The 23,715-nt window shown below is 38.8% G+C and overlaps 3 protein-coding genes across 3 annotated transcripts in view; 2 read left to right on the top strand and 1 right to left on the bottom strand.

Moving 5' to 3' along the window:
* Positions 1 to 329: 329 nt before the first annotated feature.
* Positions 330 to 15,161, top strand: LOC110024856 (pentatricopeptide repeat-containing protein At2g30780). The gene is made up of 3 exons (XM_020725069.1): positions 330 to 1,137; positions 1,228 to 2,449; positions 15,124 to 15,161. Exons 1-2 carry the CDS (start codon positions 697 to 699, stop codon positions 2,353 to 2,355), a joined length of 1,569 nt encoding a protein of 522 aa, XP_020580728.1. The 5' UTR covers positions 330 to 696; the 3' UTR covers positions 2,356 to 2,449; positions 15,124 to 15,161.
* Positions 15,156 to 23,715, top strand: part of LOC110024767 — a 27,747-nt gene continuing 19,187 nt past the window's right edge. Inside the window, exon 1 of the mRNA XM_020724958.1 lies at positions 15,156 to 15,200. Coding sequence (XP_020580617.1) covers positions 15,177 to 15,200 — 24 coding nt within the window. The 5' untranslated portion in view covers positions 15,156 to 15,176. The remainder of the gene's footprint in view (positions 15,201 to 23,715) is intronic.
* Positions 16,853 to 18,471, bottom strand: LOC110024946 (LRR receptor-like serine/threonine-protein kinase ERECTA). The gene has a single exon (XM_020725184.1). The coding sequence runs from the start codon at positions 18,223 to 18,225 to the stop codon at positions 17,011 to 17,013; it is 1,215 nt and encodes a 404-aa protein (XP_020580843.1). The 5' UTR covers positions 18,226 to 18,471; the 3' UTR covers positions 16,853 to 17,010.

Raw genomic sequence — 23,715 nt, 5'->3', positions numbered from 1 at the left:
AATAATTATTTCCTAAAATAATTAATTATTAATAAAATTATTAAACTAGATACTTATTTAATAATAATTTTAATATTAAGTAATTATCAATTAAGTAACAATTAATTATATCACTTAAAACATATTTAAATTCGCTAACTATTAAATAATTTAAATTATAAAATAAATATTTTTATAAAATAATTAATAATTAATTACATATATATATTTGTAGGCATAATTAATTTGATAATAAATTAAATTTAAAAATAAGTATTAATCAGTTAAATTAATTAAAAAACTTAAATAGAACTAAATTAAAACAATAATCCCATCTCCCTTTCCCTGTCTGTACGTCGGAAACCCTCGCCGACATCGCCCCTTCACCCGCTTTCGCCCAGAGACCTTTCCCCTCGCCAGCCGGAAACGCTCGCCTACTTCCCTAACCCCTCTCCCGGTTTCCCAAAACCATTGGTTTCGTGACGAAACCATGGAGGCAGATGGAGGAAGGTAACTTCATATCTTCCTTTTAGCGCGAATCGCAGGATTTAGTAATCCGGGATTTACGGCCGAAATCAGTTGGAGTGGCTTTATTTTGTTCAAACCGACCAACTGGCAGGATTTAGGACAAATCCAGGTAAAATCTTGCTCTAAATCCGTTACCAGACGGCTCCTTATGGTTTTCTGGTTAAGGATGATGCTGAGCCCGTCGCCGTCATGGCGAACCTGAGACATCTCCAGATCCTCCGCAGGTGCTTCGTGCGAAATTCTTTCCCTCGTCTTCATCTCGCGCCCCACCTCATCCGCCGCCCCAAAATCATAAACCCAGCCACCGTCAGATACTGCCGCCGCTACTCCTCCTGCTCCTCGGATGACATCACCGATCTCCGTGAGCGCATTCTTCTGCTCACTGAGAAGCCGACTAGTGTCACGCAAGATGGAGATGTTGATGACATTCGCTCGCAGGTCTCCTCTCTCGCTGATGAACTCCTTGCCGCCGGTCACCTTGCTAATCTCGAAGATGATGATGATCTCACCGATCTAGCCGCCTTTCTTGACTCTCGTTCAGCTGTTTCCCTACTTCGCCATTCTCCCTCAGGGTTGGCCTTTGTCGAGTTGCTGTCTCGTTTAAAAACTCGTCCCCGCCTCGCTGTCCAGGTAAAGGATTTAACTTGTCCTGGTAGGGTTTATAGTTAACCCTTTTCTCGTCTGCTTATCGAGCTTTCTACTTTTGGTCCCCGATGATAGGTTTTTCTTTGGCGGCTGAAGTTGGCTGATGCCGGTGTGCAACTTGTCCCAGAGGAGTATGCCAAGGCCATCTCCCTTGCTGGTCGGTCCAACAAGGCCGACCTTGCCGGTGATCTTTTCACCGATGCCGGCCGTCGAGGAATACGAAGCACAGGGATGTATAACTCTCTCATGGCAGCGTACATGTACAATTGTCTCGCGTCCAAGGCCATTTCCGTCTTTGAGGACCTTACGCGCGACCCGGCATGCGAGCCCACCATTGTAACTTATAACATTCTTCTCTCAGTTTACGGTCGCTTGATGCTCATCGATAAATTGGAGAATCTCCTTAAACAAATCCACGAGCACCCCCATATCTCCCCTAATCTAAGTACTTACAATATTCTCATGGCCGCTTATCTCACCGCTTGGATGTGGGATCGTATGGAGAATACTTACAAGGGAATGATAAGAGGGCATGTTAAGCCCGACACTTTCACGCACTTCCTCATGCTTCGTGGCTATGCTCATGCTGGCAATGTTGAGAAGATGGAGGAGACTTATGAATTAGTAAAGGATATGGTGAACAGGAGTGTTTCACCGCTTGTTAGAGCTATGATATGTGCATATTGCAAGAGTTCAGTTAAAAATAGGGTGAGCAAGATTGAGGAGCTGACCAAGCATATTCCAGAAGGTGAGTACAGGCCGTGGTTAAATGTTCTTATGATCAGGCTATATGCTCAGGAGGGATTACTAGATGCCATGGAGAAGTTCATCTCAGAGGCAGTTAACAGGGAAGTAAGAGTCATAGCAATAGGTGTCATGCGCTCCATCATTTCCAGTTATTTCCGTTGTGATTCCATTGACCGGTTGATCAAATTCATAAGGCTGGCAGAATGTGCTGGGTGGAAACTATGCCGTTCTCTTTATCACTGTAAGATGGTGATGTATGGGCAGCGGAACCAGATAGATGGCATGCATGGAGCGTTGCAGGAGATGGAACATTTCAGGTTTGATCGAACAAAAAAGACTTTTTTGATCATGTATAAAGCATATTCAAAAGCTGGTAGGAGGTCTGAAGCAGAGATTGTGGTTGGAATGATGTGCAAGAATGGTTTTCTTGATCCTAAGGCTGCTTTGCTTTTCTAGTTGGCTTGGAGAAAGCCATTGGAACAGTATGAGCTAGCATTTAGCTGATTGATAATGGCAGCTCATCCTTGTCAGCTCTTGTTGTAATTGTTGGGTGAGTTTCTCATTCTTAATTTCAGCGCACTATTTTTATTTGATGTAGCCACTTTTTCATGCTTCAAACATGGTCAGATATATCTAAATCTATGTCAATATTTTAGCACCCTTACTAAAGTAGACTTGTTAATGCCCACTTAGAAGTACTGACTTTTATACTTAAGTTGACACTAGAACATGAACTGTTGACTAATTACAATGAGGGACAAGCATTTCAAATTTCTTTTAGTGAATATATATTTAAATTAAGTGCGATTTTAACTCATTCACTGTGGTTGGTTTTATCATGGTCTCCCATTCAATAAAAATGAGGGCTTATTTGTGTGCTTGAAGGATCCAATAGTAAATGTAGCATTAAAGCTGATGGCTAATTGTTGATTGAACATTCTGTATAATAGCGTGAGCTATTTTTTATTTTTTTTAAAAAAAAACCATATCATCACTTTCTTATTGCTTTGATATTTTATTCAATGGCAAACTTTCAATGAATTTAAAATTTGTTGTTTTTAAACTTTGATTCTTGTATTCTTTTAGTATTTGTTCTAATATCTTTTGTTTTATTTTTTAAATATTTATGTAAGATTGACGCATCCACCATGTGAAAAAAAAAAGACTTGGCTCGGAAGCTTGCAAATTCTTGGAACCACTGAGTTAAAGCTAGTCTTTTTCATACATACACATTTGTGTTAAATATTGTGGAATTTTATGCATCACCTATTAGCTTTTTTACAATTTTATCTACAAATTTTCAATTGTTACATAGGCCTAACAGGAATGCAACCGACTTTTGACCTGAGAACCGATTAATTTTGAGCTTAGGCCTGGGCTCCATTCAACAATTACAGCTGCACTAAGAATTTTGTGTGTGTTTGATTTGATTGTAGGTTGGGTTAATTAGCAGAAGAAGAAAGATTGGTAAAATGGCAGTGAAAGTTTAAATTTGGCAATGTGGTATTATCTTCAAATTAATTATTAGATGTTGACAATGGCGATGATATCTATAGCCATGAATCTTATGTTTGAAATAGGTGACCATGATAAAAGGTGGGTATTAGGGTGAGCATTATTAGGTAGAAAAGGGTCAGGCGATAAGACATGTCTAATAAGTATTTTTAAAGTGAAAATTGACTTTTCTTAGAATTTAAACCTAACTAAAATTGTTGGATATTTATTTGATTTGTGCTTTGATTTATAGAAGTTTGCTTGGATTAAATTTCAATTAGTCTATAATGGCTTTCATGAAATTTAATTTAAGTAGTTACCCCTCCGCCACCCCCCTCCTCTTGTTCACGATAGGGCCAAAACTCGGAGGATGAGACATTAAACTTGAGGTAGAGCGAACTGATTTTATTTGGGAAGAAAAACTATTTTTGGAGTATTATGATGGTGAAATTGCCAACTCTTAGTGATCATAAGTATTCTCTTCCTGATATATTATTGTTCATGAGGCAGTCTTGCGAGTGGTCTGCGATTTCCAACAGCGTTTGAGTTGATGGAGATTACGAAGGCAACCGAACTATGCATTGCCCATGTCCCTTGTTGGGCAATGATAGTTCTTATTGGATTGATCATCTTCTTCAGGAAGTGCTGGTCGAAGTTGAAGCTAGAAATTTTGGCCCGTCTAGGCGGGTTTAGTAGTGGCGCACATGCTCGTGTGTGGTTTAAAAACAAAACATTGAATTTTTAACCGAAAGATGAAATGAGGCAGTGGCCCGTGAGGTTTTCTTTGCAAGGAATGATTGAGGCTCCGTGTAAGGCGAGATAAGTTTCAACATCTGTCAATCTCCCTCCAGATCACCAAAGACGAAATATTGTGGATGCTGGAATTTCAGGATGTTGAGAAGATGCAGTTTGAAGCGCAACCTATTCATGAATTTGAGAACGAGGAGTCTTTGTTCAATGCCAAACTTTCATTCCACCCTGAGTGGTCCGCAACCATGCTGTTAAAGAAATCAAAGAGGGGACCCTCTGAGCCAACCACTGTTGTACCTGCAAAATGACCTCCTCCAAGCAGCGATTGTGAAGTACTTCCTCAGAAACAATGCAAGAAGGGTGAAGAACAGAGGAAACCTCTTCCCAGTTCTTCAACCATTCATATTCTTGAAAATGTGTTCTCATGCATGCATCAGGCTCTTGGAGGCTGAGGACTTTGTGAGTTTTTTTTTTAAATTCTTTACTAATGTATAATCATTTTATCCGTCTGACTTGCGAGGCATTGGTTGAGGCACGAGCTGATCTTAGTTTGATTAATAGGAGCGTGAAGACCTTACAGTTGACAATATCACAGGAATAAGAGATTCGAAATTTGAGGTCCCCAAGGGAAGTCGATGTTGCCGAGCCAGAGCATAGCATAGTTGAGAACTTTAAAAATTTGCTTGAGTTTAGGACTACTATTCGGGATCACGTCCAAGAGACTCGCAACCACATACTTAATGTTAAGGAAAATGAGCAATAAAAGTAGTTCATTGAGGAGGGATTCATCCAAGGCTTCATGAAAGGGAGTTGTGTAGTGCAATGCCGAACTAGTATTATCGTGGAGGGGCTCACTCCCAGCCAAGCTTCTGAGGAATTGAAGGATATCGAGAGTGAACCGAAGAAGGTGTTCTCTAGCGACGATGAGGGGTTAGAAGAGAACATTGATATCGATTAACACTTTATTCTTCTTTATCTGTTTTCAGTATCTTTGTTTGCATCAGATGTAGCTATTTCTTTTCAGCTTTTACTTTTTTTTATATATTTTTGATAGAGGTTGTGCTAGCGATAATGATATAATTGTTGATGATCTTGTTTAATTATTTGATTTCATTGGCTATTTGCCTCCCGAACATCTTTCTTTTGTATCTTTCTTGTGATAATGATGAACTATATTTTTTTTTCATGCCGTAGTGGATGCCTGATGTTGCTTAGAGTTTCTGGTTTGCGAGGAAGCTGTTATGGGAAAAAAAACACCATCGGCCTTCGACTTATCTGAGGCTGCGCGTCAGATTATTACTCAATCATGTTAAGCTTGTTTGAGAAAAATCAACGAAATTCATCAAGAATTTTTATCATGCTCGAGTTTGTTAGTTGAACAGTGCTCGCTTTTGAACCGGTATGGATGGTTTTGGGTGCAGTCCGCCAAGGACTTTTAGCATATCCTGGATTGTTTATCAGAGTAAAAACTCGACGATTTTAATCCATTTGGAAGAAATGGATTGAATCCCTTTGAGATTGATCGAGCTCCGACTAAGATGCAACTGACATTGTGCCTTTTTTTGGGTCAAGAGCTTGAGATGGTTCGTAAATATTACACGAATTTAATAAGTCTGAGGTATATTGACGCATATAAGGAACACATCAATGCAATATAAAATAACTGTAGAAAACAATCAATAAATCAAACAAACACAAAATGAAGACCACATAACTAGACTGTTGCTGATAACATTTTGGAAGATTTTTTGTATTCTAAGTTTGAGGCAAGGTCTACCCTTCCGAGTCCTTGAAGAGCATGCGAGTTTCTTATGTGGCTTTTGGGCACTATTAAATTTTGTCACAAACATCCGTTTTGAGTTAGGGAATGACATAATTACTCCCGACAACAATCCGTTGAACTACATGAGAGCTAACTCCCTTAGGACAGTGAATAAAATACGACACTTCAACATGTCTGTAATCCTTACCAGACATAGTTTACTCAAAGCTAGGCTATGTGGTTGGTCGGATTGTTTTGTCTTTTGTCGACTCTAGTACTTGGGTGTTGAATCGTTCTGCTGACTCAACCATAGATATTTGCAGAGATAATACTTTCTCGGGTTGTGAGGGTGCCTTAGTTCATCCGATCCAATGTCGATCAATCGGTGCCGACCCAACACCATCGAAGTATTGGGAATCGCCTTCCCCTTTCAAGGTCGCGGGACTCTTTTGACGTTAAGCACCGACCCTTCCACTTGAGTATGTTGATTTTTTCTGTAGATTAACGCATTTTGGATGACATCCAACATATGATCCGTCAATTCCTGAATTCGTTGAGCTACTAAATCTCAGGTGCATTCCGTATAATCCATGTGTCTGTTGTTGGTTTCTTCTCATATGGCTGCTCTTATTTTGTGTGGTATGATCCACACTCAACGCCCTTTTTATGATGTTGAATTTTGATTTATCCTTGTGTAGATTGTAAGTAATGAGAGAGATAAATAAAAAAAGAGAGAAGTGGACACTAATGAACAGTAAATTGTCATGTCTTATTAAAAAAAGATGCAACCGAAGTTGTGCTTTTTTTGGGTCAAGAGCTTGAGGTGGTTCGTAAATAAACTGTTACACTTTTTGAAGGTGTCACTTATGTGGAAAAAAAACAAGAGAATTACACGAATTTAATGAGTCCGAGGTATATTGACGCAGATAAGGAACACATCAATGCAATATACAATAACTGTAGAAAACAAACAATAAATCAAACAGACACAAGACGAAGACTGAACTAGACTGTTGCTTATAGTATTTGGAAAGATTTTTTTGCGTTTCAAGTTTGTGGTAGTGTCTACCCTTCCGAGTCCTTGAGCTTGAAGGCTCTAATTCGGATCATGTCAGTGAAAATGTAGAGAGAGACAATTTGTTTCGTTGCGGGCTATGACTAGTTGCTTCTAAACTTTGCAGGATCAGGTCTCTAATAGAGATAGATCGAGGCTTGACTTTTCAGTTGAAGTTGCAGGCAACGCTCTGGCGATAGTAAACAACCCTATGGTTGGCCACATCACTTATTTCGGGGAGGAGGTTCAAGTGTTTCCAAACCTTCTCCTTGTGGTTGCCTGAGTTGAAGGTTTGAACTCATGGGTTTGGAAGTGCGATATCAACTTGGATGATAATCACGGTGTCGAAGCACAAGATATATAGAGTCTACCAAGTTGGACTTCTTGATGTGGTACGGTAGGCTTGAGAAAGTTGTAGAGCTCTTCAACCCACTACCTCTAGCCTTTTCGAGACGAGTCTTCAACCCTTTGAATACGGACCGATTTGTTACTTTTATCTGGTCGTTCGTTTGAGGGTGTGCCACGTGCTGTGTACTAATTGAGCATGGAGGTCCTTGCAAAAAAGATATGAAGAACTTCTCGAAGAACTGAGTTCCGTTATCGTTGATAATCTTCGCGGGGAGGCCGAAGGGGCAATATTTTTTCAAAAAAACTGCTTGCGTTGGCTTCCATGATCTTAGCTAGCGGCTCAGCCTCAATACATTTGGTGAAGTAGTTGACAGCTAGGATGATGAATTTTCATTGTCCGGTATCTATTGGAAATGGTCTCACGATGTCCTTTCCTCAATGGGCAAAGTATCAAAGTCTTAGAAAGGACGTGAGTTCTACTGGCGGTGTATGTGTAAGGTTGGAGTACGATTGACAACTTTTGCATCTTTGCACAAGGTTCAACGCATTTTGCTTGATCGTGGACCAATATAATTTTTGTCTTATTATTTTAAGAGGGAGAGCTCTACTCCTGATGTGCTCCCCACATATCCCAGAGCGTAGTTAGCTTTTGAAGGGGGAAGACATGTGGTACAAACTGACAAATGTCTTTTTATACAGTTCATTCCCAATAAGGATGAAGTTGGCGGCTATGCTTTGGAAGTGAATTGACGCTGTTGTATCTTCGGGCAGCGTTCCGTCCTGAGGAAGGAGATGTTGCTCCTAAGAAACATCAAGTTGGCTCCTTCAGGTCGTCTCTAGGCAGTATAACCCAGGGGCTTTGGATGCTGGGAAAATATATCTCCTCAATGCACATTTTTTTAAATTGATCTCCAGTTGTCGAGGTTGCGAGCTTGGAGAGGGCATCAACCCGGGTGTTATGCTCCTTAAGTATGTGAACGATCTAATACGTTTTGATCTGGGTGAGAAGTGTTTTCATTAGACTGAGATACTGCAATAGTTGCGAGTTGTGGGCGTCAAAATCTCCCTCTACTGGGGATGCGATGAGTTAAGTTAATGTAGATGATCAGATTTAGTACTTCACAGTCTATGGATGGTTTTAATTCGACAACAAAGGCTTCTTACTCAGCGACGTTGTTGGTGGCTGAAAATTTTAATAGTCCTTTCTCCAAGATGTCCTGCTTGAGGGAGATGAGTAGTATTCCAACACCACCTTCAGAGTTTCTGGATGCTCCTTCCACTTACAATGTCCAGTGAGGTGACAGTAGAGGATAAAAAGATGCCTCATCTAAAGTAGACTATGTGCCCTCCGCCACAAAATCGATCCACACTTACGACTTGATGTTTGGTTGTGGTAGATAACATATGTAAAGTTCTCTCAATTCTACTGACCATTTAACAAATCTTCTCAATTTTTGGCTTTTGTGGGATATGTTTTAGAGGGAGTTGTGTGTAAACGCTGATAGTGTGAATATGGAAGTACAAACGAAGTCTCCTTACTAAGAATACTAGGGCTGAAGCTGTCTTGTTCGTCAAAGGGTAGCGACTTTTTGTATTAGAGAGAACCTTGTGGACGTAGTAGACTGGTTTGTTCGACTGAGTTCTCCACTCAACTAGGACAAAATTTATTGCGTGTGGTGAAATAGCCAAGTAGATATATAACATCTTTTTTTGGATGAGCTTTGAAAGGAGTGGCAAAGCCAAATATGACTTGAGATCAAAATCATCCTGACATTCATCTGTCCATTAAAAACCAACGTTCCAAGCACCTCTCAATATCTTAAAAAATGATAAATGCTTATCCTCAGAATGAGCCAAGAAGTGGGATAAGGCGGTTATATGATCGTTCAAAATGACAAACCATCTACTTGATGTTTCTTAGGAGCACCGTGTTTTTCAATGCCTTGATCTTTTCTGAGGATTACACGACGAGTAATCATGAATTCTAAAAATTTCCATGATGTGACTTTGAAGGTTCATTTAGTTGGGTTGAGACATATTTTACTGATGAAGAAGTCAGAAACACTCCTCTAGTTGAGAGATGTGCTGAGATGCTTCTAGACTTTTCATGAACATGTCATCGATGCACACCTTCAAGGAGGTCTTTGAAGACCTTGTTCATTAGAAGTTGATATGTTTCACCAAAGTTCTTCAACCCGAACGACATAATCTGATAGAAGTAAAAAACCCTTCTTTGTTTGGAAGCAGTTGGCCTCATCGTTTATCAGATTCATTCTTATCTGATTGTAGCTCGAGTATGCATCCATGAAATTGAGCATCTGATGTCCAGACGTAGCGTCAACAAGTTGATCTACGGGAGGGAAAAACCATCCTTTTGACAAGCCTTAATGGGGCCAGTGTAGTCGACGCACATCCTATAGACACCTTTGGCTTTCTTGGCCATGTTGACATTGGCCAACCACACGAGGTGGTGCACCTTCTGAATGAAACTTTGCATCCAGAAGCTTGTTGACTTTCTATTCGATGGCTTGTAAGCAATCTATGACTAAGTTGCACTTGTTCTAGATGACCGGTTTGAAAGTTGGATACACTTTTAAGGAGTGCGTGATTATCCTAGGTCGACTCCAAGCATGCCAACGGGGATCCGTGCGAAGATGTTTTGGTTCTTTTGAAGAAGATATATATATATATATATATATATATATATCAACCCCTCCGCTCTCGGGAGAGGGGAAACCTCTGCTCACTGGAGAGTAGGGAACCAAACTGCACCGCTCGTAAGAGGTCGTCATTAGAGAGCGAGACGTGGACCATGTCTTGCACGGGAGAAGCCCGTTGGGATACTTCTTAATCCCTAAGTTCAAAGTTCTCGATGCTAAGTATTACTGATGGACATGACTGAGCTTACCTGAGTTAGCGTTATTGCGCTATATGTTGATCATATTGCATGTTGCTAATCCCTGCCGGGATTAGGAACTTGAGCTTGAGATGTGGCTCAGAAGACACCATGCAAAAGATGGACTGCAAGAGCTTCCCAAAGATAGACTTGTATGCCGATTTTGACCTGATGATGATGAAGTGGATTGAGTGGCATTTGTCAAGTAAAATTTCCAACAAAAGGGAGATTTTTCGTTTCTTCGACCCTTTCTGGTATATTATCAAAATTTTATAATTGCTCAAAGATGGGTTTGAAGCCTTTCCTTGTCAGTCCCAGGTTGAGGAAAGTGGAGTAGGACAAGATGTAAACAGAGCTGTCATTGTCAATCAAGATTCTCTTCACATTGTAGCAGGGTTTGCCAATTTTTGCGTTGATGACGAGAGGGTCTTGTTGGGGGGACTTGGACTCCTTCCCGGTCAGAATCATCGAAAGTGATGGGCTTGAATTGTTGTTTTTTCTATGCTGGTTTTTCAGGTGCAATGATAAGGATTTGGTCAAACATCAATGGGTCTTCGACAATTGTTTGAATTTCATCTACAACTTGGAGAATCACATGTTGTTGCTGTTATGTCAGTTGCCCCCCAGTGGGAGCATTATCGGTACTAGTTGGTTTTTTTTGCACAAATTGATCAAGATATTCCTGTCTAACCAACTTTTCAATTTCTTCCTTGAGCTACTTACATGCCTCGGACATCAATGACAATATTGCTCTTGATTCCCTAAGTTATGTTTTAGGGGATGAGACCACTTAACAGTTTCTTCATCATTGATGGCCATCAAGATGTTAACACTCAATGTGCTGAGTAGTGTATACTCTTTCTTGTGACGATGCTCATTCTGTTGGTTTGTATGTTGAGAAGGAGGTCACGATTACCTTGCTATTCAAGCTGTCTCCTCAATGAGGATTGATTGACATCTCCGACATTAGTTTTGTGCTTTCTCTCAAATTGCTCCTTGTGTACGCTGATGGCCTTGTCCATAATCATTTGGGTCTAGACACGATGGACAAAGTCGGCGTAAGTGTAGACTGAATCTCAAATCAGCGACGAGTAGAAAGGTCTTGGGAGGAGCCCTTCAATGAAAACCCTCAACAACTCTGGATCCACTCCTGGAATCTGACAGTCTTCGGTGGAGAATCTGCGGAAGTAATCCTTGAGCGGCTCACTCTCATTTTGGCGAATTCGCGAGAGATGAGATTAATTATTGATGATATATCTTTTTGCCATGAAATGCTCCATGAATAGTCCGATAAGCTCGTTAAATGTGTTGATAGTGTCCCCACGTAAATGAGTAGAACTTGATGCAAGCTTGACCCTTGAGTTGCCTGAAATAATTGACATAGACGTGAACAAATGCATGTTGAATTTGTGATGGTTCGATAGTGGTTAACATGCTCATAGGGGTCAGTTATTCCATTGTATGTGTCGATGTTCGACAACATAAAGCCAGTGAGATAGGTCGTTGGAGAACTTCCTCTGTTAAAGGAGAAGATTTTTGAAAGTTATGACGAGCGGGGAAGCAATTCCTATTCTCTAGAGGGAACTCTTATCAAACCAGGCGTCGTAGCTCATGGTAAATGACATCCTCAAGAACGACAGAAAGGTGGATCGATGCTAGGTGAGCTGCACGAGTCAGATGAGTAAAACTTGCATTATCAAGAAGGTCAGTATCACGATCAGACATGGGAAAGGCTCCCTTGCAGGGAGGGGGCCCGTTACGAGTATTTTCGAACAACGCATTTCCTATTGGCAACTTAAACTAGTGGTAGGTGAGCTCCATTGCGTAGCGGCTATCTATCCTCGCGTAGGAGTTGTAGAATCTTCAGTTGAGACTCCTCCATCATGCATATAATTGGTTTTTCAGGAAGTACCTGAGGCGCCTTCACCAGCAGGGTAAGGCCTTACGAGGTGGGAAGATGCGGAGGCTTGACGCCCTTGGCTCAGTGACTACCCTCTGGAATGATGGGTGTTGGAGTGAGACACTCTGTTATCGTGAGTGTTGCGTCTGTCGACCATGCAATAAGCCTCACATGTGTTTTAGTGGTGAGAATTTTTTTCTTATAAAAGGCGTCAAAATGATCCGTGCTAGAAAATTTGCGGCAGTTGAGTCATAGGTTATCGTCTTAGTGTTATACGAGAATTCAACACTCACTCAAATGAAAGTAAATAATCAATAGAAATACCAGAAGTTTTTACGTGGAAAAACTGTAAAGAAAAAAACTACGAGGTCTGGCCTAACTGAATAGATCCACTATAAATTGGAGATTGCATGTACATTTCCTTATTCTATAGGTGGGAAAAGGGTTACATAATATTTCTAATTAGAGAGTCGGTGCACAGATAAACTTGTCGTAAGGAATGAGTGACGAACGATAGTGTCAGTGACGGCTGACAAGTGGTGGTCGGTGGTGGTTGGAGGCCGTCGACGGTTGCAAAAGTGATGCTGGTCTTCAGCTCCTGTAAGTTTCAAGTTTTTCTTCAGGCTTCAAACTTTCTCCTCTTTTAAGAGAAGGTTATGACTCTATTTATAGAATCCCGGTCGCAATTAATGAAGTATTATGACCGACTCTGATAGGACGACCCAAATAAATTTGCTCGAGCAGAAAACGTTTGATGGAAATTTAAGTGCCTTAATGATGTTATAATTGAGTGATTGTATGCTCCTTAGATTTATCTTGTCAAGACGCTCAATTCGACTATGAGGTCCGTTCAGCCTTCCAAATATGCTCAGAAAGTTTCTAAAAGTTATTTATTGTCTTGATCTAAAGCTTGATTTGACTTAAATTAGACTAATTTTAGTGTCATTGGGTTCGTCTCGTTGAGTCAGTCAATTTGAATATAAGTTTGTTGAAATTTGAGTTCTGAATGACTTTTAATTAAAGTTTAAATGCTCCTCATTGAAAAAATCACCCCGAGATACGCGTCATGCCTCGAAATTCTCGTATGATGATAGGAATTTGTTGATGGCGTACCAATTGCTCTTTATTTTCGGGAGTGACCAACTTTATCGTCTGAAAATATCAAGAGCTAGAGTTATATATATATATATATATATATATATAAACACATATTTATCATGAGGGGGAGATCGTCTGAAAATATCAAGAGCTAGAGTTATATATATATATATATATATATATATAAACACATCTTTATCATGAGGTGGAGCCAGAAGAGACGGCGGGATTTATTATGTAAATGTTAATTATATCTTGTACGCATAGTTTATTCTCGAAAAAAAAAAGTCTTTTCATTACTGTAAGCACAACACACTACAATCCAAATTGCTATGAACAATTTTGGCTTTCTTATTTGTTTTGAAATTAACTGTGGATCATAATTATCTGGCAACTAAAAATTTTTGAAGTCTTTGAAGTACGTAGAGATAATGATATGATCGTACATTAAAAATATTTTTGTTTGTATCTTCCGTGGATCGATGGGCTCAGAGCGGAAGGCACGCCACCAGACAAAGTTCTACGGGAATAAACAAATGCATTTAGGGGAAGACCAAGTAACAGTAGTCAACCGGCAAAAAACTGATCGAACAACCGACCATGGCCAACTAACCCAGTGGTCGGCTTACCCAGATGTTGACAAACTCGGAGACTGCTCAGGTAGAGGCCTACCGACAGGAAGACAACCCATCATATATTCATCAATTGCTTGGCATGATGCCCATTGATTGGAGGTCGACTAATTAAAGAGGTTCGGTGGTATAATTGTCATTTCACTGTAATCATGCCGCTTGTAAATAAAGGAGTATTAAATGTAATAAATGTTGTTGAAACCATATAGGAAAATGCCTCACATCTCTGTCATCTCTCTGTGTATATTTTCCTCATGCTTGGCTGTGATTTCTGAACAAATTTGAGTTCAACAATGACATATTATGCCCATGGCATATATATATAAGTAGTCACCACTTGAATTAATTTTGTTGTTATTAGTCAAAGATTAGATACTTAATGATGACAAGCTGTTGAGATAGGAAGAGAGATGACCCTGCTTATGTTTTTAAACTTTAAAATTTAGGTCTAAAGCTTTTGCATTCACTTATATATCCTAAAATTTATTTTTAGGCAATGTCGAGTGGAGTGAAGTTGACAAACGGATTCATGAATATATGATTTTCAGATGACTCATATTTGACTTATTAATTTGTTCTTTCGCGACTAGTTCAATAAGTAATTTAGTCAATTTTCAATATAATTTATAAATTGTGCATGCACAGACATAAAGCGTCCAACTGCTCAGTCTCTTATATTACTATGATTGCATGACTCATGTCACTTAATTGAAGCTATCAGTCTAAAACATATGTAGATGCATGATGCATCTGATGGTCATTAGCTTGCTTATTATTCATTTTTGGCTTGTATTTGTCTTGATAATAAATAATAATAAAACAGTCAATTCATTTTTTTTTTTTGAGCTCTGACGAACTTGACATTAATTTGTGCTTACTTTTTTAATTAGCTAATCTTTTCAAAGAAAATCTTGCTTATTCATGCTCTAATTTTTTGCACCCTTTAATAGCAAGATAAGCTTGGCTATTGATCCAATCAATAAATTGAGCTTGAGTTAGGGTATGGATACTTGGTCGATATGCTCACTTATTACACTTCTAAGCTCATCACTTTTATAGGGATTATGCTTAGCCATAACATGCTATATTATTTTGAGATATATGTTTAACATTAATATTTGTTTTTTTTTTTGAGATAATAATATGCATTGTTTATCATTTAGTTGATTTTTTTTCCATTTTTCTTGGAATCTAATCGCATCTACTATGCTTTATTATCCTTTCAATTGCTCTAAAAATTACCCTAAATGAAAACTTGTGGACTAACTTGGTGGATTTGGTTATTCGCAGTGACTTGTACAATTTTGATTGTTGACGTATATTTGATCTATCCACTGGGGCATATGAAGAATCCTTTATTATTTAAGGTATTATCTTACCTAAATTCAGAATAAATGGCTCTTTAAATGCAGATCTCATCAATGTTGCTTTTTCAGATCTTGATTTTTTAGGATACTGTAACTCTCTTATTTCATGATCGGAAAAAAAGTATAGAAGTCTTCATAGTCCTGCATTCACTTATTATTTTTGTTAAAAGTTGTAATTTTCCCATTGCATGTAATTTATTACATTTTTTTTTTTTACAAAAATGAAATTGCCCTTGTTTGGTATATTATGGGCTTATGCCCTCATCATAAAGTTTGTTATCCTTTGGTTTGATCCTTTGTGCTGGAAAGATATTATTTTTGTTGGAGTAAATTGATTTTATATTTATTTTTTTAATGTAATAAATAAAATTATGATATTGAATTATCTGGTCACTCTGAACTTCATATTTGGGAAAAAACAGCATAAATGTCTTTCTGCTCTAGAAATTTCTTAACTGCTTGTGTTCAAAATTGTAATCTTCCCATGGCAAGAGTGCTATTAATACATTTTTTGTTACCTAAATGAATTTAGCCTTGTTAGGTGTACTATGAGTTTATGCCCTCAAAATGTTTATCATTTTCAGGTTTGATTCTTTGTGTAGGTAAGATATTGTTTCCATTGGTGTAATTAGTTCTATGTCGTAATCTATTTTTTCTCATTTACTGGAGATTGAATTATTTCAAGTGTGAGTTTTTCATTCTTTTATTTAAAAATTGATAAGATGGAGCAGAAGTGTGGAGAAAGAATAAAATAGCTTAAACTAATAGGTATTAAAGGGGGAAGTTTAGCACATACATCAAGGGACCTCCATCTTAATTTTAGCAGTCAAAAGTGCTGAATGGAGTATTTTCCTTAAAAATAATTTTGCATGGCATAAAATTTAAAGTGATGAAATATAAATATACCAAGTGCTGTGGTGCACAAGGGGTGTACAAATAAATGTTTGAAGAATGGATTGACACACTCAAGTGAGTATGGATGCACTTATTGAAGTCAAACTTACATTAAGTAAATAAAGTATAGCAAAAATAGATCAGCACATCCAATTGGATGCAGATTGTAACTACTTAAAAGCGCCTATTGACGGTTGTGAACGAAAATATAAGATCAACACAAATCTAGATGTGTTCTATTGTATTGAAAAGGTTGGTTGATCCAAAAAATCAAAATGTTAGCAATACCAACACATGGGGAATGAGTGAATTAAAGTTAGGACAGTTAGAGTGCAAACTGATGCTAATTAAGCATACAAAGATTTACAGCAATTCAATTTTTTCTCGTGCCAATGCAGCTTCCCAGTAGAATTCCGCTGGCTGCCTTCGCCAACAGTGAAGGCAATTAAGCTTTACAAGCTGACTTCTATTTCTAGCCACTAGAGAAATTAGTTCAAAAGCTTACCTCTCTTTCTAGCCACTACAATGTTTATTTAGAAATGAATCAATCACCAAGTCATCGTTTATATATACTATTTTCACTCACTTTTAAAATAAAGGGAGAGTTACATAGGCATCCCTCAACACAGATTTCCTCATCCTTTGAACACAGAAGATTTTCTAATTTTTCTATTTGGAGGATCAGGGTGAAGTTAATGAGAAAGAATGGACTGGTAAAGTTAATTTATTTAAATATTTTTTAGTGCTATTAAAGTAAATTAAGTATTTCTGGGATTAGCTATGTAAAATACTTTATGAACAAACATATAATTGATCTATTTTTCAACAAAGCGCGCTTATTTCCTTCACTCTTGGTTTCTAATGAAATAATATGAGCCCATGAAAGAATGAATGAACTGAAACAAGAGCGGCCCACTCAGGCTCGCCAATCGGGGCACTGCCAAGCCGGCCGGGTCTTCACCGGGCCAGCTTTAAGAGGGCACTGCGTGTTCACCGGCGGTACCATACAGTTATACTGCAGACACAATGAAGTCGTCACCGGAATGGTCGCCGCCGGTGAGATCTCCATCCCTGTCAAGAAATTGTGCTGCAGGTAAAGAACCTCCATTCCCGCCCTCTCCAGCCTCTCCGCGAACCTCGCCGGAACCTCACCTATGAACCGGTTGTTGTTGAGGTATAATCTCTCCACCCCCGAAAGCAGCGGCGATACAGGCCCGGATAGCCGATTGTAACTCAAATCCACCTCCGCTATTTTAACATCCGCCGCCGGAGCCACCGGGCCGGCGAGCTCGTTACGTTGCAGCAAAAGTGATGACAGCGGGAGGGAAAAAACGCCGCTGGGGATTGGTCCGGTTAGGCGGTTCATACTGAGGTCGAGGTAATCGAGATTCGTGAGCGCCGGGAGGTTGGCATCGATCGGGCCTGAGATTTGGTTTCTGGACGCAGCGAAGTAACGAAGGGAGCGGGGCAGAACGGGGAGTTCGCCGGAAAGATTGTTGTGCTTGAGGTCCAGGCGGAGGAGCTCAGAGGAGGCTGGGAAAGAAGGAATTTTTCCGGAGAGGTGGTTATAGCAGAGGACGACGTTCGAAAGCGCGGGAATGGAGAAAATCGACGGCGGAATATCGCCGGAAAGAAGATTGAAGCTTAAATCGATGGTGCGAAGTAGGCGGAGGGAGGAGAGAGAGGAGGGAATGGGACCGGAGAGGAAGTTTCCGCTGAGGGCGATGAAGCGTAGGGAAGAGCAGAAGGAGAGAGTGTCAGGGATACGGCCGATGACGCGGCCGGGAACGAGAGAGAGCTCTGAGAGAGCAGAGAGGCGGCCAATGGCGGGGTGGAGGTGGCCGGTAAGACCCATTGCGCCGGCACGGGGGTCACCAAGGGCCAGCGCGACGATGCGATCGTCGCGGCAGAAGACGCCGGGGAAACTGCATGGGTCGCTGGTGAAATCCCACCGTGAAAAGAAATCGGAGCCGGGCAAGTCCGATAAAGACTTGCGGATCGATTGGAGGGAAAGGAAATCGAGAGGGTGAAGGATTGATGCCTCCATGGACGCCGAGAGAGAGAAGATAGCTACTAGGAGGAGGAGGAGAGGTGGGCTTGCCGCCGCCATTGGATTTCCCCTGCTTTTCATCAATAGAGCGATCAAACGAGGGCAGCGATTGTGTAGTAAGTAATGTGAATAAAAAAAGAGAATGGCAGTTAGCTACCGCCAATACAGCTTTTCGCTTTCTCGTGTGAAACAGCGTGAGCGCTTTAATGGCGGCGAGAGAGAAAGAGAGAGACAAGAAGAAGAAGAAGAAGCTTCTTCTACCGCAATGTATCTTCTTTAGGAGCTGTGATGCGGGCTATTATTTTGTCTTAAAGATGAAGCCAAGCTTCCTTCCACCAAAAGCTGATAGATTGTTCAATTTCATTGATTGGAAGTATTAGCTTCTGATAATATATATATATATATATATTTATTTCTAACCTTTGTTTTAATTTTTAATTATAAACAACGAGGACAAGTTTTTTATTTAAGAAAACAGAGAATATAATTAACATATAGCTTCCATTTGTCAGAATCTAATTATTTTTGTGTAAATATATATTAAAATAGGGTTGTTTTACATATGTACCCCCCAAATCTTATGAATTAAGATATCTAAATATTTAATAGGAGTTTAAAAATATCATAATTTTAACATCCAAAGAACATCTTTTCATGCATGAGAGCATAGGAATTGAGTGATATGGTTAGAAAGATGAAATTTTGATTTATTTATTTACTGATCTCAGGTGAGTTTACAGTTTACAGAAATGGAGGTGATGGGAGGCTAGCCCAGCTGGGGTAGGACCTGACATGAAATTGGATTCCTTTTTTTCTCTAGGATTCTCTCTCTCTCTCTCTCTCTCTCTCTCTCTCTGCTGATTTTTGTTTTTCAATTTTGGGTGGGAGTGGTTGGGATTCTATTATTATAAGTTTACTTTAACAATTAAAAGGAATCGGGATGGGTAACATAAGTAGCGATGGATCTGAATCTATACCATGAAATTGAGTGGGTTAATTGGTCCCGTCAAGTGCTAACAACAATTACACTTCTTTTAGCACGTGCGTTTCACGTTATAAAGAGGTGCGTGGGCTGGGGAATACCGGAAAGGCAGCTACCACGCGATGGGCCGACCTGAGAGAATTCTTCTTTGGGTAAAGGGCTCTCGGCCCAGATAAGATTGCTAGTGGATTTGAAATACCGGATGGAAGGTTAAATTAGCTGAGCGATGCGATAGTCAAACATTTGGATCAGTTTTCGAGTCATACAAAAATCAGTTCGAACTAACTCATGATAAGCTTGTATTATTTTTTCCTTATAAAAACTATCAATGTTATGCTAAGTAAAATTGAATAAAACGAGTCACGAGCTAATTTCAAGCTGATTTAACTCAATTTGGGCAAGTTAGTTTCAATTTTGAGTCAGATTAAATTGATTCCAAGCTAAAACAAATTCAAATAACTTAACTTCAATCAGCTCGTTTTGATTTAAAGCCCCTCATCTTGATTTTGAGCCATATTGAGCTTGCTTCAATTTTGAGCAGGCCCGGCTCAAAACTCGAATATAATGAGTCATGAGCAATTTTAAATTGTACTAAATTTATTTGAGCTGACCTTAACTCGGCTTAAAATTGGACCGTTGACAACCCTATATGTGATGAGCAACAACCGTGGGACTCAAAACATAAAAAAAAGAGTAATTTACATACATATCAAACAATTTTTATACATTCACTAGAGTAACATCTAAATTTTCATATTTATATTTCTACCACTATAATGTCATAACCTTACATATCAAAAAATTAAAGTTGACTTTTGAGAAGTTAATAATAGAATACTTTTCAAATGATTAAATATTCGAGTTCAATACATGTATATATAAATGTTTAGGTATTAGATATATAGATATATAAAAATAGTGCAGCATGCATGCAACTGCCCCAAATTTATATTAGGTTTATAAATCCCCTTATCTATACACATACTTAGAATAAGTAGAAATATTGTTCAATAAACAGTGAGTTGCATTAGTTTGACATTATGATATGAACTAAATATTACCAAATACACTTAAATAGCCTCTCTCTCTCTCATTGGACCACAGAAAGTGTGAGAGAAGATAATAATCCACTGTATAATAAGGGGGTGGGTAGAAGAGACAGCAACTAAAAGGAAAAAAAGACGAGAAGGAAACAAACAAAAGGAATCAATAAGAGGAGGAAGAGGCAACCAAGTGATCCATAGGAGGAATACTTGTTTAACTTATAAAACCTAATTGCCTTAAATTTTAGCACTTTATCTCTAACTTCGTTCTTATTCACAACCTAAAATTTTGAAGCCTTGGTCGTGCCTGCCAAGCTGTTGTTTTTTTAGTTATTTTACTTGTTGTTGAACTCAAGTTTATTCATAAATCACACCCAAATGTGAGAAGAAGAGAATAATGTACACAGAGGGATGAAATAGATGTGAGATATTTTTCTATATGGTTTCAACAATCATTATTACATTTAATCATCCTGTATTTACAGGGGGTATGATTACTGTGAAATGATGATTATATCACTTAACCTCTTTAATTAGTTGACCTCCAATCAATCAACTTCATATCATGCAGTTGAGGAATATATGATGGGTAGTCTTGTTCTCCGAGTTTGTCTATATTTGGGTAAGCCGATCAAGACCATTGGGTCAGTTGGCCCTTGGTCGGCTGTTCGTTCAGTTTTTGGTCAATTGACTATTTTTATTTGGTTTTCCTCTATAGGGGTGTAAATGAGCCGGACACGGGCGAGCCCACGCTTAACTCGTGTTCGGCCTGTTAAAAAATATTATTGTTCGTGTTCGACTCGTTTATATTTCAAAAAAAAAAAAGTTTGTTTATGCTTGACTCATTTGCTTAATTTGCTTAGCGAGTCAAACAAAAGTTGTTCGCGAATAAAAAATCTATTTGATAACTCTAATCACGAAGCCGTAGACTGTTAAGGGTTGGGGTAGGATTTAAATCTTATTGTTTATATTAAAACATCATTTAAATATAATTTAATATATTTTTATTCAATTTTTTTAATTGATAATTTAAATTGATGTAAATCTTTATATTCTTGTAGTCAACTAAATTTTTTAAAATATCACTCATCAATACAAACAATTGTTTAGCAGTAGATCGAGTCAAAACGAGCTGCACACAAACAAACAAATCTTTGCTCGTGTTCAGCTCGTTTATATATCTAACACAAAAAAAGTGTTCATGTTCGGTTCGTTAACTTACTGAATGAATCAAACACAAACTTCTTAACTAGGCGAACATGAGCTGTTCGTGAACAACAAGCCGTTTTGACAACCCTATTCGTCTGTATGCATTTGTTTATTCCCGTAGAATCTTGTTATGTGACAGTTGTTTCCCTATGAGCCATTCAATTCATAATAGATACGGTCAATGATATCTTTATTGTACGATCATATCATTGATTTTCAATTGTCAGATAATTATGCTTTAAATTTAATTTCAAAACAGATAAGACAACCAAGATTTTTTATAGCAATTTGGATTGCAATTAAATATATACATATATATATATATATATACATTTGTAATTTATATTCTTATGCGTATTTATTTATAGCCTGGAAGAGAATACGCCGTCGGCGACTTTGGAAGAACACACGTTGGTCCGGTAACGTGGATTAATGCAGAAATCAAATGGAATATAGAAAGCATAAAGAAGCTGGTCAATGATAGATGCATGTATATGTATTGCTAGTGGGCGCGTTAGCGTCATCCTCCATCGTCCCTCCCTTCCTTTCCCAAAACGATGAGTCCAAAGGGCAAACTATGGCTTCTTGTGTTGGTAGGATTGCTGGGTTTAGCGGCGGCGAGGCCCCGTTCCATTCTTCTTGACACTGATGTTGACACCGACGATTTCTTCGCTCTATTTTTTCTGCTGAAGCAGAACCGCTCGTTAACCGCTCTGAATTCCATCTCAAGGTTCCATTTTTTTCTTTTTTCTTCCTTAGAATGTATCAGTGTTGGTTTTTTTTTTCTTTTTTTCCCCTGAATAGCATATGCATGGGCGTGAAATATGGTTTGTTGATCTCTTCAGCGAGGTCGCCTCATGAAAATTGTTGCGTTTTGTCTCACACTTTTGTTATGTTATGAGAAGTTTTATATTTTATGCGTCATAACAGCAATAATCCATCAAGCATAGCCTCTTGTTTCTTTGAGAAATATACCTGAAAGTTCATTTTGAACCAAAATGCACTAACAATTTCTATATGCTCGTTGTTTTACTAGGATTGAGTTGAATATTGTCATCAATTTATTTAAGATTTGTTTGTTTAGAACTCTAAGAAGATCACGACGCTGGAGTTTAATTAAAGAAGTCGCTTTAAAACCAACTTGGGGAGTCATTGGCAAGTTTTCTTATTGTTTGAATGATTATGCATACTATTTATCGTTTGATGCAAATGAATTAGGTCAAATTGATTGATTTCTAATGTAAAACTAAATAGTAAATGTTGTGAGATATGTACATAGAAATGAAACACAAAGAACACAAACAAACACAGATCGTTTACGTGGTTCGATCCAACTGGATCTCTGTCCACGGGAGGGAATCAATCAAATAGTTCACTAAGGCAAAAGAAATGGAGAATACATAGCTTATACATAGAGACGAGCCATCATCTTCCTTCTATGGCCTCCCTCTCAAGCGGCATCTTGATACAAGGCCTCAAGTTGCTCTCCTCCTCTCTAGCTCTCTAGCTATTCTCTCATTTTTTGTGGTAGCTTAAGATCTTTTCCCTTGCTCTCCTAAGCCTCATACCCTCTCTATTTATAGAAGCAAGAGAGTGGTAGGTGGGAGATAGGTGAACGGTAGGTGAGATGTGGTAGGTGAGCGGTACCACATTACAAAAGTGCCCTTTTACCTTAGTTAAATAATTGAGGGTCAAAATAACAATTCTTCACCTTGACCCTCAATTGAGAATCTTCGAAGTAAAGATTCCCTCCACCTGACTTTTGAGGGGCCCTCAGCCCTTACTTGAGTTTGCTAAGTCCAAACAGTACATGGACTTAGCAATTACGGTTCTTCCGATAAGAGAGTACAACTCCTTTTTCCTGACTCTTTGTATGACGACACGAGGGGCTTTGGTTACTCTAATGCAGTCATTCTCTGCCTTGAACGAGCATCTGCTTGACTCTAGCGTACCTAAAGAAATCAGATTTCTTTTGAGCTCTAGTACGTACCTGGTATTTTTCAGTACTCGTTCAACTCCATCAAACATCCTTATCCTGATTGATCCACTTCCAACAACCCTGTGAGCTTTATTGTCTCCTAGTAGAACATACCCATCATTTTCTTGTTGCAGTATCTCGAACCAGTCTTTGTGAGGACACATGTGGAAAGAACACCCTGAGTAGAGGATCCACTCCTTACTGGATTCAAATTTTGTGATCACCAGGGCCTCAGCAGAATCGTAGTCATCAGAGGCTACGCTTGCTTCTCTTGATTCTTCTGGCTCTTCTTGGTACTTATTCTTCATATCTGTGCAGTTCCTCTTAAAATGACCGTCTTTGTGACAATGATAGCACTT

This window comes from Phalaenopsis equestris, unplaced genomic scaffold, assembly GCF_001263595.1.
Source record: "Phalaenopsis equestris unplaced genomic scaffold, ASM126359v1 Scaffold000002, whole genome shotgun sequence".
In the NCBI taxonomy this organism is placed as follows: domain Eukaryota; kingdom Viridiplantae; phylum Streptophyta; class Magnoliopsida; order Asparagales; family Orchidaceae; genus Phalaenopsis; species Phalaenopsis equestris.
Note: the sequence above shows the minus strand (reverse complement) of the source record. Positions and strands in the feature narration are given on the sequence as shown.

What these genes read in the sequence shown, in the direction of transcription:
- LOC110024856 (XM_020725069.1), top strand. Translation starts at nt 697, where the DNA reads ATGGCGAACCTGAGACATCTCCAGATCCTCCGCAGGTGCTTCGTGCGA. An exon ending in GTCCCCGCCTCGCTGTCCAG is followed by an intron (nt 1,138 to 1,227) that starts GTAAAGGATTTA and finishes CCCCGATGATAG; the next exon opens with GTTTTTCTTTGGCGGCTGAA.
- LOC110024946 (XM_020725184.1), bottom strand. Translation starts at nt 18,225, where the DNA reads ATGAAAAGCAGGGGAAATCCAATGGCGGCGGCAAGCCCACCTCTCCTC.